The sequence below is a fragment of the Gadus morhua genome, unplaced genomic scaffold, assembly GCF_902167405.1.
Source record: "Gadus morhua unplaced genomic scaffold, gadMor3.0, whole genome shotgun sequence".
NCBI lineage: Eukaryota > Metazoa > Chordata > Actinopteri > Gadiformes > Gadidae > Gadus > Gadus morhua.
Genome location: NW_021963980.1, coordinates 21,696 through 37,107, shown reverse-complemented (window position 1 = coordinate 37,107; position 15,412 = coordinate 21,696). Strand labels below are relative to the sequence as shown.

Sequence of the window (15,412 nt, the reverse complement as noted above, 5' to 3'; positions counted from 1 at the left end):
TAGTTAGTGCTTGGTTCTATGAACATCCTCACTGTACCGATAGAGATGTATTGTTGTTTCTCTTTCTTCTGACAAATGTACTTATTGTAAAGCGCTTTGGATAAAAGCGTCTGCTAAATGCTCTAAATGTAAATGTAAATAAAGCATGCCTGATTTAAGGTGAGGGGGGGGGTTGCAGGGAGGGCACTGGCCATGGGGGGGGGGGGGGGGGTTAACAGCAGCTCACAGATTCTGGACTCAGAGAACAAATTGAAACAAAGCCTCGGAAAATTAAAGGAACCGCAAGCTTATTATCGTTGAATCATTAAACCCACGCTCACAATGAAGTAATCTGCAAAACTGTGCAGCTTCATTTGCATAATTGGCACAGACCCCCCCCCCCCCCCCCCGTAATGAATGATGGAGACAATAAAAGATGGTTGCTTAAATTTGGACCAATAACGGCTCAACTTCATCAGACCCCCACGCTCTGATTAATCTGGGCTCACAAATCAGAGCGGGAAGATGGGGGAGAGGGGGGGAGAGATGGAGGGAGAGGGGGGAGGCAGAGGGGAGAATGTTGAGGAGAGAGAGATAAGAGAGGGAGGGAGGGAGGGGAGAGAGGGAGGGGGGAGGAAGAGGGGAGAGAGGGAGGAAGAGGGGAGAGGGAGGTGGAGGTAGCATAAAGATGGGGGAGATATGAAGGGGGGAGGCATGGGAGAGATCGGCGAAGGAGTAAGTAAGAGAAGATGGGATGGAAGAGTGAGGGTGAGGGAAGGGGGAGAAGGGGAGGAGGAATGGAAGGAGGAAAAAGAGGGGAGAGGGGAGGTGAGGGGAGGAGAAGGTAGGAGAGGGAGGAAGCAGGTTTGGTCCGGGGAGGTGGCTGATGAAGTAGGGCCCTCCCTGAGATGTGTCCAGGGCTCTGGGGGTACCAGCGTGTCCCCCGCAGCCCTCAGGGCTCTGGGGGTACCAGCGTGTTCCCCTCAGCCCTCCGGGCTCTGGGGGTACCAGCGTGTCCCCCTCAGTCCCCGGGCCCCGTCCAGCGGGTCAGGGGCCTGGGGGACTGGAGCAGAGCGGACGGGACCAGGGGCGTCTGGCCCTCATTAACCCCAGCGCCGCCGCGCTACGGCTGGGCTACCGTTAGCCGCAGAGCTTAGCGTTAGCCGCAGAGCTTAGCGTTAGCCGCAGAGCTGACACATGAGACAAAGAATCGTCTTACATGACTGGAACACATCCGAAGTGTCCTTTAAGAAAGATGATTAAGAGTTAACTTAAGGAGGTCAGAGCCAACCTGAGTGTTCACTTAAGATTTAATCAACTGCACTTGAATAAACAGGATGTTAAGACTGAATTTAAGTGTTCTTTTGAGGAAGTTGATGAGCTGGACAGTGGGAGAAATTACAAAATAAAAGTATTTGGGTTTTTCGAACCCATTAATCTCGAGGTTCCCCAGATTTGGGAAGGCCGTGATCGCTCTCGCAGCCAAAGGCGTACAACATCGGCCTTATATGTAGAAATAGTCATATCAAATTAAACATGAGAAACTCCGCTACAAGTACATATAAGTCATTTTTACACACTCCAAACACAACTCAAACACCAAGCACATTAATGAGAAAAAAATAGACAATTAAAAATAGGCTGGAGCTTAAGAGGCTAAACACTGAATGTCGTTTGGTTACATGATATCGTACTGCTGGTTTTATTGTAGTGATTCAGACTCCTGACAACATGAGGACATCACGTAAACATAATTGTATTAAAGTAAACTGTTATTTAGTATTTTAAGCATCCTGAAAGCCGTCTTTAGAATTCCAGGTAGCGGCGTTACGACCTTCTCCGGAGTCACGCTAGATTAATGTTCTCCTCGGCAGGATTCCCATCCCATTTAAAAATCAATTAACATGATTGAATTGTTTTCCTGGATTTGATTAGGTGTGCTGGTGGAGTTGGGGAGAGATGTGTGTGCAAACAACACAAGCCTCTGGTAATTAAACACGCACTTTAAGTGAACACCAGTGAAACACGCTGGGCTGGACGACGTGGACTCGTGTCTGTAAACGACAAACGGCTAAAACATCAATTTAGCTCAGCAGAGGATGTAACGACATCTGATTAAATCCACTGTGACCGATACAACGTACAAAACAATATCAAAACCATAGACGCTACGAAAGAGAAACAGAAGATACGGTGTTTGAACATCTTACAACGGTTTGTTTACGGTGGTGGTTCTTAAACTTTTTCTACTAGTGTACCCCCTCCAAGATATTTTTTCAGCTGAGAACCCCCTTCCAGACACAAATGTTTTCGAGAGAAAAACTAATGAAATGAACATAAATAATGTATGTGAGTCTAGCTTTAAGAATTTCAACTTGCTCATTCAAATATTCAAAAATATTTGAATATTTTTCTTTCTTTTTTTTACATTTTCAGAGTACCGCCTGCAGTACTCCAAAGTACCGCTAGGGGTATGGGTACAGTATTGCAGCCAGATGGGCTTGTGGTGCTGTCTGCTCCATCAGCATCCTCACATTCCCACAGACATGCCTCCACAACCTCCACCACCACCACCACCACCTCCCAATTAGGACTAAATCTAGTCCGGGAAATAAATGGCAGAAGCCACCAATTAATTATGTGTCCAGCGCGTGCGCGCTCGCTCTCTCTCTCTCTCTCCCTGTGTGTGTGTGTGTGTGTGTGTGTGTGTGTGTGTGTGTGTGTGTGTGTGTGTGTGTGTGTGTGTGTGTGTGTGTGTGTGTGTAGCACTCGCCATATGGCCGGGGTGAGCGAGGACATCATTTGTTGTCCGCTCTCGGCTTAAAACTCACACGGTGTCATTTTTCAAATCCTAATATCCTTTAATGAGCAGGTTTATAAACGGACCAAAACGCACAAAATGACAGCGACTCAATGAATCCACAACTTCAAAAATCTGTTACTTTTGTTGGTTGCCTTGTTAGCTAGAAGCTAAAGACAATAATCTCCAACTCCTCTAAATAACTGGAATAAAGTTATTCCTCTGTAACAAGGCTAGCCGTCATGTAAACAACACTAGCTTAGCCTTTAGCTTGTTCGGACATCACTAATACTACATCCACCTCCCGACATCAGCACCACGGCGTTCCACCCGGAGCACATCAAACTCCGAGGCCGTCGCACGCGCGCTCCCCCGAAGAGCAACTGCTGTTCCCCGCTCCTCCCCGCTGCCCCAGCCAGCCAATCAGAGCGCACGCTGCCCGGGCGGTATCTCAGCGCTCGGGCCACACTGACATGCAGAGGTCACATGGGAGAGGCCCCAACGTGCGCTGGGGTTTATGGGTAATAATAACGAGCTCGTTGGGGCTCTAACCAGCCATTGTGGCGTGAGACGGTGATTGAGATGAATCATTATGAGGATAATACCATTCATCAGACGGCTAATCTGAGCTGCTGGGGCCGGGCGCGGCCGCGGTGCGATCCCATCGAGGACGGATCGCTCTGTTGTTCCCAGCAACATGATTTAAACCAGCGGGCTGATGGGTCGTAGAGCGCCATTTAATCAGACGAACACGACACCTTACACCTGATATTACCTTATCTCACCGCTTAACTTATTGTCTTTAACCGTGTTGGGCAAATAGCTTGATTAATCAACTCCTTTCCTACACATCTAATTTTTTCCACTATCTCTAATGTTAACATCTATTTTCATCTAAACGTCGTCATTTTCTATATATATATTTTTTACCATCTATTTTCTAGATGGATGGATAAGGGAGATTTACTTTATAGAAAGTATTCACAATAGGAACACACACACACACACACACGATAGCGATCCGGTGCTCATGTTTATGAACTGAGCCCATGTGTGTCTCCTAAAGGTCATGATAGGCGCTGGTTGACTCTATTCATGGCTGAACAGCCACAGTGTCTGAACCAGCGACAGCGGGCCGACACTAGCTCACATGCATAGTAACCAGAGGGCTCAGTGCCGACAGCTCGGCCAACTCCACATGTTTATTACAACCAGGTGGATGGTTGGAGGAAACACTGATTGTGTTTCACTCTCTCGCAACCTTTTGTTGCCTGATGAGTATTCACAAACCCGCTCAGGACATTATTCAACTAGCGAAGGTTAACACGGCACACACACACACACACACACACACACACACACACACACACACACACACACACACACACACACACACACACACACACACACACACACACACACACACACACACACCTTATTACAGGGATGACTTGAAGCCTTGTTTAATGCCTTTTACTATACTTGTAAGCTGTTTGCGAAATTACTCAATATAATGTAAATTATAGGATTAAAACTTTGTGAACTATCTTCGATCATAGCAGTACTGGCAACTTCCAAAGTATTTAAAGTGAATATTTCTCAGAAACATGCTATATTAACAAGGTATTTTATTGACAGCACAGAAAAGCTAGGGCCATGGCCATACAAGGTTCCCAATAACATCCAGCCACAATTTAGACGAATAGACAATAATGTGAAGACAATTCCGTTTTAATCACTTAAATTTGTTACTTGAAAATTTAATCTGAGGCTAGTTTCATATCAATGTCATATCAGTTTAATATCAATGCAAATGTTTTTCTTCCCCGGTTTACAGAAAAACATGTCAAGTCCTGTACTCTGTCTCCCCCTAGTGGTACTTCAACTGAATGACGAGGGTCTAACACATGATTACAAATAGCCCTACTATCCCCACTTAGATCATATTTATTTAGTTTATCCAATTAAGAAAAGCGATTGCCCAAATCATTCACTTTTCTTAAAAGGTATTTTTCAGATTATACATTAATATTTCATGGAAAATCTGCTCACACAGTGACTATGTCACAAGCTAATTAACAAGGCTCTTCGTAAAGGTTAACCCACAGGTCAAGTCAGTTGTATTTATATAACCTCAGTCACAGTTGGTCTTCCAGACTCTACAGAGGTGGATTGGAAGTGTTGGACCATAGTTCAGTCGAATGGAATCAATAATTCATCCGATTCTTTGAATCCTGAAACAATAAGGTTGCCCACACCTGGCTCAAAGGATTAAGGTGAATCTATGCATGTCTATAATATTTCATCTTGGGATAATGATTTGTAAGAGTGAAACCGTGGCGTACGAGTCAGTCAGTGTAGCTAACAACAACACATGAGATTTACCCACGGGACAGTCATACTTTAGGGCCAAAATAGAAAATGTTAAATATATTATATATACTATGGTATAGCAGGTCTGGTTCCAATCTATATTATATATATTATGTTGGACTCGAGCCAGTACATATTATACTGTGGCGGAAGTCAAAAGCAGAGGCGTGATATTCTTTCGTTGACTTTATTGTATCATTGCCCAAGACCTAACTTAACCAAGAACATTGACTTTTGGTGCGTTCCAGAGCCCATACAAACCAGTGGGACGTGGGACTACCTCCAACTAAGAAAAGGGCACTGGAATGCCTGTCGAAGTGGAACATCCAACCTCCTACTAGCGAACTGGGGGGTGATCGACCTACCGCCACTTCACCAAGTAGGAGCTAGTGCAGTTCAGGTAGGATAAGTCCCACATCCCATTGCTTTGGATGGGCTCTGGAACGCACCATAACCGTCCTCACCAACTCCTCACAAAGCAAAGCATGATGGGAACTCATCAGCAACCAATAGCAGTGGTATAAACAATACAATGAACATAGCCCTGGTGCTACAATACATTTGGTTGGACTAGAGCCAGTTTACATTATATATTGTGTTTGACTGGAGCCAGTATATGAGCCTTCTGCTCATCCAGACATATATTAACATCGTTTATTTTGTTCTATGGGTCTTTGACAGTAATTTTCAAAGTCACTGATACTGTCCTGAGAGGCGTTCAGCCACTAGCAAGGGTTCAGTGAACGTTTCGGATGTATTACGAACTTTAGTCCAATTAACTAATTTGAACAAACGTTGACGTGTGCTCGGAAAGAGAAGACATCGATACTCCCCATGACATATCGATTGATCGGTGACGTCGCCGGGTTGTTGTTGGAAACCACTGAAATGTCTCTCGACCAAGTAGAGGCTAACACAGGTCTTCAGAAGAAACAACCTTTGATAACTTTATTTTACACATACAGCTAACTTGTGGTGCGACTGGTGTCCGAGTCGCTGAGCAGAACCAGTCTGCCCAGCAGAGGGCGCTACACACCAGTAATGATACTACTTCGCAAGGAAATGTCAAATTTGTCGAAACGAATCATTTTTATAACAGCCTATGATGAGGAGACCATGAGAGATCACATGACAATAATGTTTGTACAGAAAGGCACACTTTAATTCTAAATTTCAGAGCAGTCGAGATCGATGTGTGATGTAGCAGAACAGTGGTGTTTGGACCCAGAATATCCTTTAGAGGGTTTACTTTAGAAGATCACAGGGCCCTCTTCCATCAAATCCTTCTTCTCTTCGATTCATTGCATTTGTCGAATGACAAAATAAATATAAACTATTTTCACATTCTAGTTCTGCTGGTAGTTGATTCACCTCCCGAGTAAGCATGGCCGTAGCTATGAGGTCACCAAGGTTAGGATCTCTGTGCCTTCATTTCCTTAATAAAAAACAGGATGTTTAAAGATTTCAATTATTTTAAAAATATTTATATTATCTATCGGTGCTATTTAACTGTTTATCAGGAGTTGAAAACGTAAACCACACACACACACACACACACACACACACACACACACACACACACACACACACACACACACACACACACACACACACACACACACACACACACACACACACACACACACACTAAATGGTGCAGTTTTAACAAGTCCCTCTGTATCTATTTAATTATGAATGAGTTTGTGTGTAGTTAGTGTATAGCATGGGTTGTGTTTTTAGGAGTCATTTTGCTATGAATTTCGCCCACCCAGAAATGCAGTAAATAAGCTCCATTGAAAGAACAAATTCTGGACTTCACTAAATCCTAAACCCTGGCTTCGGCCCTTCGAGGTAGATGTTTCACCTCCTGAGTTAGCGATGAGATGTTTCACCTCCTAGTTCTTCCAGTTCCTGATGATGTCTTCTGCTGCGTCCAGCGTCTCGTCTCGCTGTGGAGGATCAGAAGAAGGCCAACCTTGTTAAATCAGGCCCTGACCTGGAGGTTTGATTTGAGGAGCAGAGTGAGGGGCATAGTGGCGCTCCTCACCTTGATGAAACACAGACGGATGTACTTCTCAAAGCGGCTCCTGGACGCTTCTCCACAGAACGCCGTCACAGGAATGGCGGCCAGTTTCTGCATCATGAGGACATACCGTTTACACACATGCAATGCAACCAAGCTCTTAACATCCACACACACACACTGCATCAGAGATGTTATCAACACGCCCTTTCATGTTTATCAATGTATAACACACACACACACACACACACACACACACACACACACACACACACACACACACACACACACACACACACACACACACACACACACACACACACACACACACACACACACACACACACACACACGTTACCTTTTCTTTGATCATCCACTTGACGAACTTGAGGTCATAGGCCTCGTCTGGCATGTGGGACAGATCCACGTCTGGAGAGAGGGAGGGTGGGCCTTACTGAGGAGAACCTTTGACACCTCAAGAGGTGGTGTTCACTTGCTTCTCTTCTGATCAGAGCCATGATGAAAGCAAAACTAGCTCGACCCATTTAAATAGCATGCTAAGGGACAGGGTTAAGGGTTAATGGTCAGTGTTAGGGGTCAGGGCTCAGTGTTAGGGTCCATGTCCGGTGCGGTGACTCACTGAGCGGCGTGACGTCCACGATGATGAAGTACCCCCCCTCAGGCAGGATGGGGTTCATGCCCGCCTCCCGCAGGATGGCGGCCATGCGGTCCCTCTTATCCTCCAGTTCCGCCGCCAGCGAGGAGAAGTAGCAGTCGGGCTGACCCAGACGCTCGTAGTCCCGCACGAGACCCTGGGCCACGGCCTCCTGAGGACCGGGGGTAGATACATGGAGGGGTAGATACATGGAGGGTTAGGGGGTAGATACATGGAGGGGTAGATACATGGAGGGTTAGGGGGTAGATACATGGAGGGGTAGATACATGGAGGGTTAGGGGGTAGATACATGGAGGGGGTAGATACATGGAGGGGTAGATACATGGAGGGGTAGATACATGGAGGGGTAGATACATGGAGGGTTAGGGGGTAGATACATGGAGGGGTAGATACATGGAGGGGTAGGGGGTAGATACATGGAGGGGTAGATACATGGAGGGGTAGATACATGGAGGGGTAGATACATGGAGGGGGTAGATACATGGAGGGGTAGATACATGGAGGGGTAGATACATGGAGGGGGTAGATACATGGAGGGGGTAGATACATGGAGGGGTAGATACATGGAGGGGGTAGATACATGGAGGGGTAGATACATGGAGGGGTAGATACATGGAGGGTTAGGGGGTAGATACATGGAGGGGGTAGATACATGGAGGGGGTAGATACATGGAGGGGGTAGATACATGGAGGGGTAGATACATGGAGGGGGTAGATACATGTGGGGGTAGAGGATAGCGGGGGGGGGTGGGAGGGTATGACCCCACGCGGGTGGGTGGAGTCAGGACTCACCTGTAGAGGGGTGGAGCAGGTGTAGATGGTGTTCTGCATCACGGTCTGCAGATGTTTGACCAGATGCTCCGGCCCGATGGACCAGCCCAGCTGGGGAACACCAGGAGAGGTTAGGTTTAGATCCCGTACGCTAACTCCTGGGACCTCCTGTCCTGGGACAGGATGGAGCGTCACCCTCAACTAACCCTCATCCTCGTTAGGATTCTAACTATAGACAAAAACCCTTGTTGTGATTGCCTTAAAAACAAAAAACACAATAGTGATTCTTATTCTCTCCCAGATAACCTGCTGGCCAATCAGCACGCGGCACAGCGGCTTGGCAGCAGGCTGAGAGAGACTGACAGAAACCGGTTGAGAGTGTGCCTTCATATATCTGTGCTGTGTTTGACAGCTTGAGTGGTTAGTTGACACCCACTTGGCAGCCTATCAAACGGTAGCGTGACAGCGGAACGGTCTGTTCCTGTGTTCAGGGGCTCCTGTTTCCTGCTCTCCGACTCTCAGCTCACCTTCCAACCGGTCACGCTGAAGGTCTTCCCGGCGCTGCCGATGGTGATGGTTCTCTCCCACATCCCCGGCAGCGTGGCTGTGGAAAGCAGAGGGACGGTGGTTTATGTGGCGCTATGTCGTCGCCCTTCTTCGTGTGGTATGAGAGTCGATACACTCGCAGGCTGCACTTGAAAATAAGAATTTTGTTCTTAACTTGCTTGCCTGGGTAAATAAAGGTTAATAATAATTAAATATCGATATTGTACTATCACAGATTAAGCATTTAATTTGGATTTTTATACTTTATTCATGAATTATACAGGAAATACGCCTCAAATATCGAGATTTGAATAATAAAATAAGGAGCTCTAAACAGATCCAGCACTTTACCTTTTCATGGTCGTTTTGTAATCATCGTTAGACATCGTGATGCGTCGTTATAGGATTATCTAACAATATATTGATTATTGCAGACTCGCTGTATTGAGATACTATCATATCGCGGGCCATGTATCATATCGTATTGTGGGGTACCCTGAGATTCCCTCCCCTGGTTCAGAGCGCTGTGGACCGGAGGTTGTAGACAACAGAGGAGCTCTCTGGGAGCAGGCCTACCGATCTTGATGTGCTGGTGGCCCTTGTAGGTGAGCCACTCGTAGACCTCGTCGCTGAAGCACAGTGCGTCGTGCTTGATGCACAGGTCAGAGATCATCTGCAGCTCGTCTCTGGTGAAGATCTGGAGAGGGAGGACCGGCCCACGTTACTGGGCTAGCCCCTTAAACACAGGCCGGGTCTCAAGGGGCTTCACAGACCCCCATTATACAAGAGCCACATTATACAAGACCGCCCATTATACAAGACCTCCCTTACACAAGACCCCCATTAGACAAGACCCACCCATTAGAAAAGACCCGGGGTCTTGTCTGATGGGGGGTCTGGTCTGAAGGGGGGTCCCCCTCCTCAGACCAGACCCCCCATTAGACCAGACCCCCCGTCGTGCGACCATGACCCCGGTGTCGGCCCGGCCCGGCTCTGACCCACCTTCCCGGTGGGGTTGTTGGGGGTGTTGATGATGATGGCCTTGGTCCGGGAGGTGAACTTGCTGGCCAGCTCCTCCGGGTCCAGGACCCAGTCCGCGCTCGTGAGCCCGCTCTGCTTCTCCGACTTCTACACCGTCACACGCGGCAGATCATTAACCCTCGTTGTGACGCACGGTCACGCACGTCGACACGGTTACACACAACGCATTCACACAAAAGGGAATCGTCTAGGTGCAGCTGCTACACAACAAAGGACCAGGCTCGGGTTAGCATGAGCACGGGCTAGCATGAGCACCGGCTAGCATGAGCACGGGCTAGCATGAGCACGGGCTAGCATGAGCACGGGCTAGCATGAGCACGGGCTAGCATGAGCACGTGTAAGCATGCACAATGCTCGGGCTTGGAACCACTGAGGAACATGACCTTTGGATTCGGCTCTAGTGGTCTACAACCCCAACGCCCTAGGTGGAGCCGGACCATCCATCTACTGTTACAGCTAGTCTGCACTCTGTCAGGCAGTTTCTTGTAAAACTTGTTTCTTGACACACCACATTAACTCAATTATATTCAATTGTGTTTGAGCAGCCCTTAATCCCGGGTACATTCTCACAGGGCTTAACAGGCTGGTTGCATCTACTCCCGGTTCGCTGACTGTCCTCCTCAGCCACACTCGGGAGCCTCTGGAAGAGCCTGCTGAACCCCCCACAACCCTCTTACGCACTTAGTGTATGTTGTACGTCCTGACACGTACAACATACGATAATTTCAGCGTCGTGTAGCGTCTTCTCCTACCTATCTTTGTTGTGCACGGGGAATGGGTTAACCTGGTGATGGTAAGCGCTCGCTCGTCACTTGGTTCTATGAACACCCTGACTGTACTGGTAGCGATACTTTGTTGTTTCACCTTCTTTTGACAAATGGACTTTGCTTTGGATAAAAGCGTGTGCTGAACGCCCTACATGTAATGCTGAACGTCTTAATGTAACGTCAGGTGATGCGGCTCCCCCCCAGTGACACACCCCCCCACCCCCCCTCACAGTGTCGGGGCCACAGAGGAAAGGACGCCGGGCGGGACTCACCAGCTTCAGCGATATGAGGACGGGCGTCGCCCCGGCCATCTTCACCATGGGGATGTAGCAGTCGAAGTACGGCTCGATGATGATCACCTGGAGGACGGGTTACAGTCAGACCCCGGGAACTACCCCGCGGACACCAAGATGGCCGCCCGCTGAATAAGTTCAAGTTCGAGTTGAAATCACTTTAATCATTTGATTATTTTTGGTCACACACTAGGTCATACATGTACAACTAGAAGTGAAAGGTTTACTTTGGCTGCTCCATGAACCGTGAGTAAACAATAAAGTAGAATCAAGTAAAACCCTCAATACACAACAGTAATAACTAGCGCTGGAGCCGGGGAGACTGTCCCCCAGTACGTCCCACCCAGTACGTCCCCCCCCCCCCCCCTCCGAGGGTCGTACCTCGTCACCCTCCTCCACCAGGGCCTGCATGGTGCAGAACAGAGACCCGTAGCCCCCCACCGTCACCAGCACCTCCTTCAGGGGGTCGATGGGGCGCTCACACACCTTCCCGTACACCTGGGACAGGGCGTTGACCAGCGCTGGGTGACCCTGGAGAGAGGGAGGGAGAGAGAGAGAGAGAGAGAGAGAGAGAGAGAGAGAGAGAGAGAGAGAGAGAGAGAGAGAGAGAGAGAGAGAGAGAGAGAGAGAGAGAGAGAGAGAGAGAGAGAGAGAGAGAGAGAGAGAGAGAGAGAGAGAAAGAGAGAGAGAGAGAGAGAGAGAATAATAAGCAGTAACCATATAAAGAGCATTAGTATATGCCACACGTGAATCTCCTAAGATGGCGCAATGTGATTGGTTCACTATCTCGGAATATTGGGCAATATCCCGTGATTGGGATCTCAAACTCGGGATATTGTGACGATCGTCTCGTCACTCTTATAAAAACAAATAAACTGCTAATAAAAACAAATAAATCCCGGCCAAAAGTGTGATCTTGTTTATTTTGGGAGTGTTCACGTGTGGTATATACTCAAACGATTATTCACCTCGGGCTCCGTGAATGGTGGGGAATACTATTCACGGAGCCTTCGGAGAACAGTTGTCAAGTAGCCCTGCAGCGTGACATGAGGCTGGCTCTCTGGTGTTGTTGCCGGGGGAGACGCAGGCGCAGGGGACTCACGAAGCTGCGGGTGTACTGGTTCATGCGGTCGACCGACACTGCCTTGGCCAGCGCCGCCGTGATGTAGGAGGGGGGGGGGAGGTCAGGGAACCCCTGGCCCAGGTTGACCACGGAGGGGTCGGCGGCCAGGCCGGTGAGGGCCACCCTGAGACACACAGTCAGGGGGTTGCGGGGTCAGTCTCCGGGGGGCGCAGCCTGACCTGGCTATTAATGTACCCACTTATTGTATGTTTTACGTCCTGGTTCTAAAACATGTAACTTGGCATTGTGTAGCATCTTATCCTCGCTATCTTTGTTGTGTACTTGGAATGGGTTAACCTAGTGATGGTTAGCGCCTGGCACTTGGTCCTATGAACATCCTCACTGTACCCACAGAGATATATTGTTGTTTCTCTTTCTTCTGACAAATGTCCTTATTGTGAGTGCCTTTGGATAATAGCGTCTGCTAAATGCCCTGAATCTAAATGAGGATACAGACATCCCTACTGTACCGCCATAGACTGAAGAACGTTGTCGGTAACCGTCTGTTTACAGTCGACTCATACAGAAGGGTTTGACAACATGTGTGGGCGTGTATTTAATACTCACCATATGTTGTGGTCAAGTCCTTCGATCCTCTTGGCATTTGTATGGGTGGACATTATACCCTGCAACATGAGAGCAGGTCATGTGACTCTCTGTAATGAGCTACACATCGCTGGTTTAGCGATTCACACTGGAAAGAGATGGACATTAACCACAATAACCAGTTCACCTTCATGGCATTCGTTTTTCCACCTTGAACCAGCGAAACAAATATAATAACAATAGGTATCCACAGATACTCTGTAAATACCTAATTATTATGTGTGTGGTCCGTGAAAAGTTGATGTAATACTCCTTCACTTACAGTAATAACACATGCATGTTCACAATAGAATACAGCTCACCGGTTTGAGGTGGATTAGGTTTGAATCCACCAGTATACGTTCACTGTAATCCACCTGTGGGATAATAGGAGTGGATCCACCCAACTTGAACATGCATGAATGGAGGAGATGAATGACCTACTGTTGTGGTGGTGGAGACCCGTCGTGCGCCGTGCAGCCAAACAGCCCGCTGGCTGACCCTGTAGAGATGTTGGGACAGCCCGGCGATACTCATCCTTGACACACGTACAACAGCCCGTCACTTCTACAAAGCAGGCATGCATGTCAAACCCTGACCGGGTCTCCATGCAGACCCGGTCATTCAAGTGCAACCCATATCGGGACATATCACCGTTAACCATGAACTAGCTTCCGTTTTCAGAACTACGTTACGACATATTACGTATCGGGCAAAATTATAAGTGTGAACTCACAAGCTTCACCTGGTCGTCTCGGGTTGGTGGTTGAATGTGCAGTTTGCTCGGACATCGGCGTCCAGAGTTCACAGATTCTCTTCAGGGAGCAGCTCCGTTAACAACGCCCCCGATCCGCAAACCACGCCCCGCGCCACACCAAGCCACGCCAAAAGTTAACATTAATGAATACATTTACTTTTATTTACGATTACGAATTTTCAAGAAATACAAAATAAAGTATATCTGTCACTTTTTAAATTAACTTCAGGGAATATTAACGCATCATCATCATCATCATCATCATCATCATCATCATTATCATCGTCATCATCATCATCATCATCATCATCTGCGTCATCATCCTCCTCATCATAACAATAACAGTGACAGACCTCCGTGCAAAAAGCAAGAGCAACAAATGACCACGTTTCAAGCGCCATAGTCTGTTAAATACAACAGATTAATGCGCGCATAACACTATAGAGGCGGATGACGAAACGACCCTCCCGGGCAAAGGCAAAATCTGATTGGACCGTTTGGTCGAGGGACCCGGAAGTGTATGGAGATGTATTCTATAAATTAGGGAATTAATAATGCCTACATTATTAAAAGTAAATTACCTACAGCAATGTTTCGTATGCATTAGAGTGTAATCAAAAAAATATTCTGAATATAAACGTAATCAAAATGTATATATATTTTTTCTACAAAGATGGTTCTCTCAAAGGTCTATACCAGAGACAGCAACATAAAGCATCCACAGCAGCGACCCCTACATTCCGTAAGGAGGAAGTCCATCTCAGGAATGTTTCAATAGCAAATCAATCGACCAAGAAGGCCCTCACTGGATCAGGACGCAGAGGGCAGATAGATCAATATTGACGAAGAAAAACATCTCAGTATCTCCTTTTAGAAAATACCTAGCCTGCATGAAATATGTATCAATAAGTATTTCATTCATAGTTATCTACTACTAGGCCTGGGTTGATATTAGGCTACTTTAATTAAAGGATGGTTAGTTTTGTTATTTATTTTGCTTTAAAATAAAAATGTGCTTCAAATCGAGCATAGGCCTATCACCAATCCAAACCATTTAAACGTTATCTGACCAGAGCACTAGCCTCAAATGGCACCAGGAGACAATATAACAGATTTATAGGGTTAAATGTTCTTATTAAACCTTGTCAAGATTAATTGGATTTTATTTGATATCCAGAATATAATGGAAAAGCGTTACCTGGTAATGGTTGATCCCTTTTTATACATACAAAATACACAAACTACCAGAAACATGTTATATTACAATGAACACAACATTGTAACCAACACAGTATCTCATATCTGTTGTGAGAAATCATAACTATTCATTTTCACTTTAATATTGTATCTTATCTTGAAGACCAAGCTTGATTCACGACATATTTTGATTGCTAATTTCTCCTCCATCATTCAAACTCTTAAACCATCTTTAGGGCCTGATATTGAACGTCTTGTGACTTCTCACTCAAACAATGAAACGTGTTGTAAAGTTTGGTGATTTGAGGTTTCCCCCTGTGTGCCAGTTCAACCCAGCCCCTTACTGGTCAGAACCCCCCAAATCCCACAGGATCACTCAGAGATGAATGGACTCCATACATACCAGTCCGTCAAACAACTGACTGACTGACTGACTGACTGACTGACTGACTGACTCTCTCTCTCTCTCTCTCTCTCTCTC

The 15,412-nt window shown here is 46.9% G+C and overlaps 1 protein-coding gene across 7 annotated transcripts; it reads right to left on the bottom strand.

The window, feature by feature from the left end:
* Positions 1-4,389: 4,389 nt before the first annotated feature.
* LOC115538464 (kynurenine--oxoglutarate transaminase 3) lies at positions 4,390-13,913 on the bottom strand. 7 transcript variants are annotated; one of them, XM_030350034.1, is made up of 15 exons: positions 13,714-13,913; positions 13,422-13,544; positions 12,960-13,018; positions 12,372-12,516; positions 11,651-11,800; positions 11,249-11,335; positions 10,171-10,293; positions 9,745-9,865; positions 9,150-9,226; positions 8,644-8,733; positions 7,816-8,002; positions 7,534-7,604; positions 7,200-7,286; positions 7,017-7,101; positions 4,390-6,587 (listed from the first exon to the last, which is right to left on the bottom strand). In XM_030350034.1, the coding sequence occupies exons 2-14, from the start codon at positions 13,512-13,514 to the stop codon at positions 7,048-7,050; spliced, it is 1,344 nt and encodes a 447-aa protein (XP_030205894.1). In that variant the 5' UTR covers positions 13,515-13,544; positions 13,714-13,913; the 3' UTR covers positions 4,390-6,587; positions 7,017-7,047. The 7 variants fall into 7 exon arrangements, with proteins under 7 accessions (XP_030205894.1, XP_030205893.1, XP_030205892.1 ...); XM_030350033.1 differs by having other exon boundaries at positions 7,045-7,101; positions 10,171-10,296; positions 13,714-13,912; XM_030350032.1 differs by having other exon boundaries at positions 10,171-10,296; positions 13,422-13,515; positions 13,723-13,909.
* Positions 13,914-15,412: the final 1,499 nt, after the last annotated feature.

What these genes read in the sequence shown, in the direction of transcription:
- LOC115538464 (XM_030350033.1), bottom strand. Translation starts at nt 13,514, where the DNA reads ATGAGTATCGCCGGGCTGTCCCAACATCTCTACAGGGTCAGCCAGCGG. An exon ending in TGGTGGAGGAGGGTGACGAG is followed by an intron (nt 11,336 to 11,650) that starts GTACGACCCTCG and finishes CCCGTCCTCCAG; the next exon opens with GTGATCATCATCGAGCCGTA. An exon ending in CCAACAACCCCACCGGGAAG is followed by an intron (nt 9,866 to 10,170) that starts GTGGGTCAGAGC and finishes CTCCCTCTCCAG; the next exon opens with ATCTTCACCAGAGACGAGCT.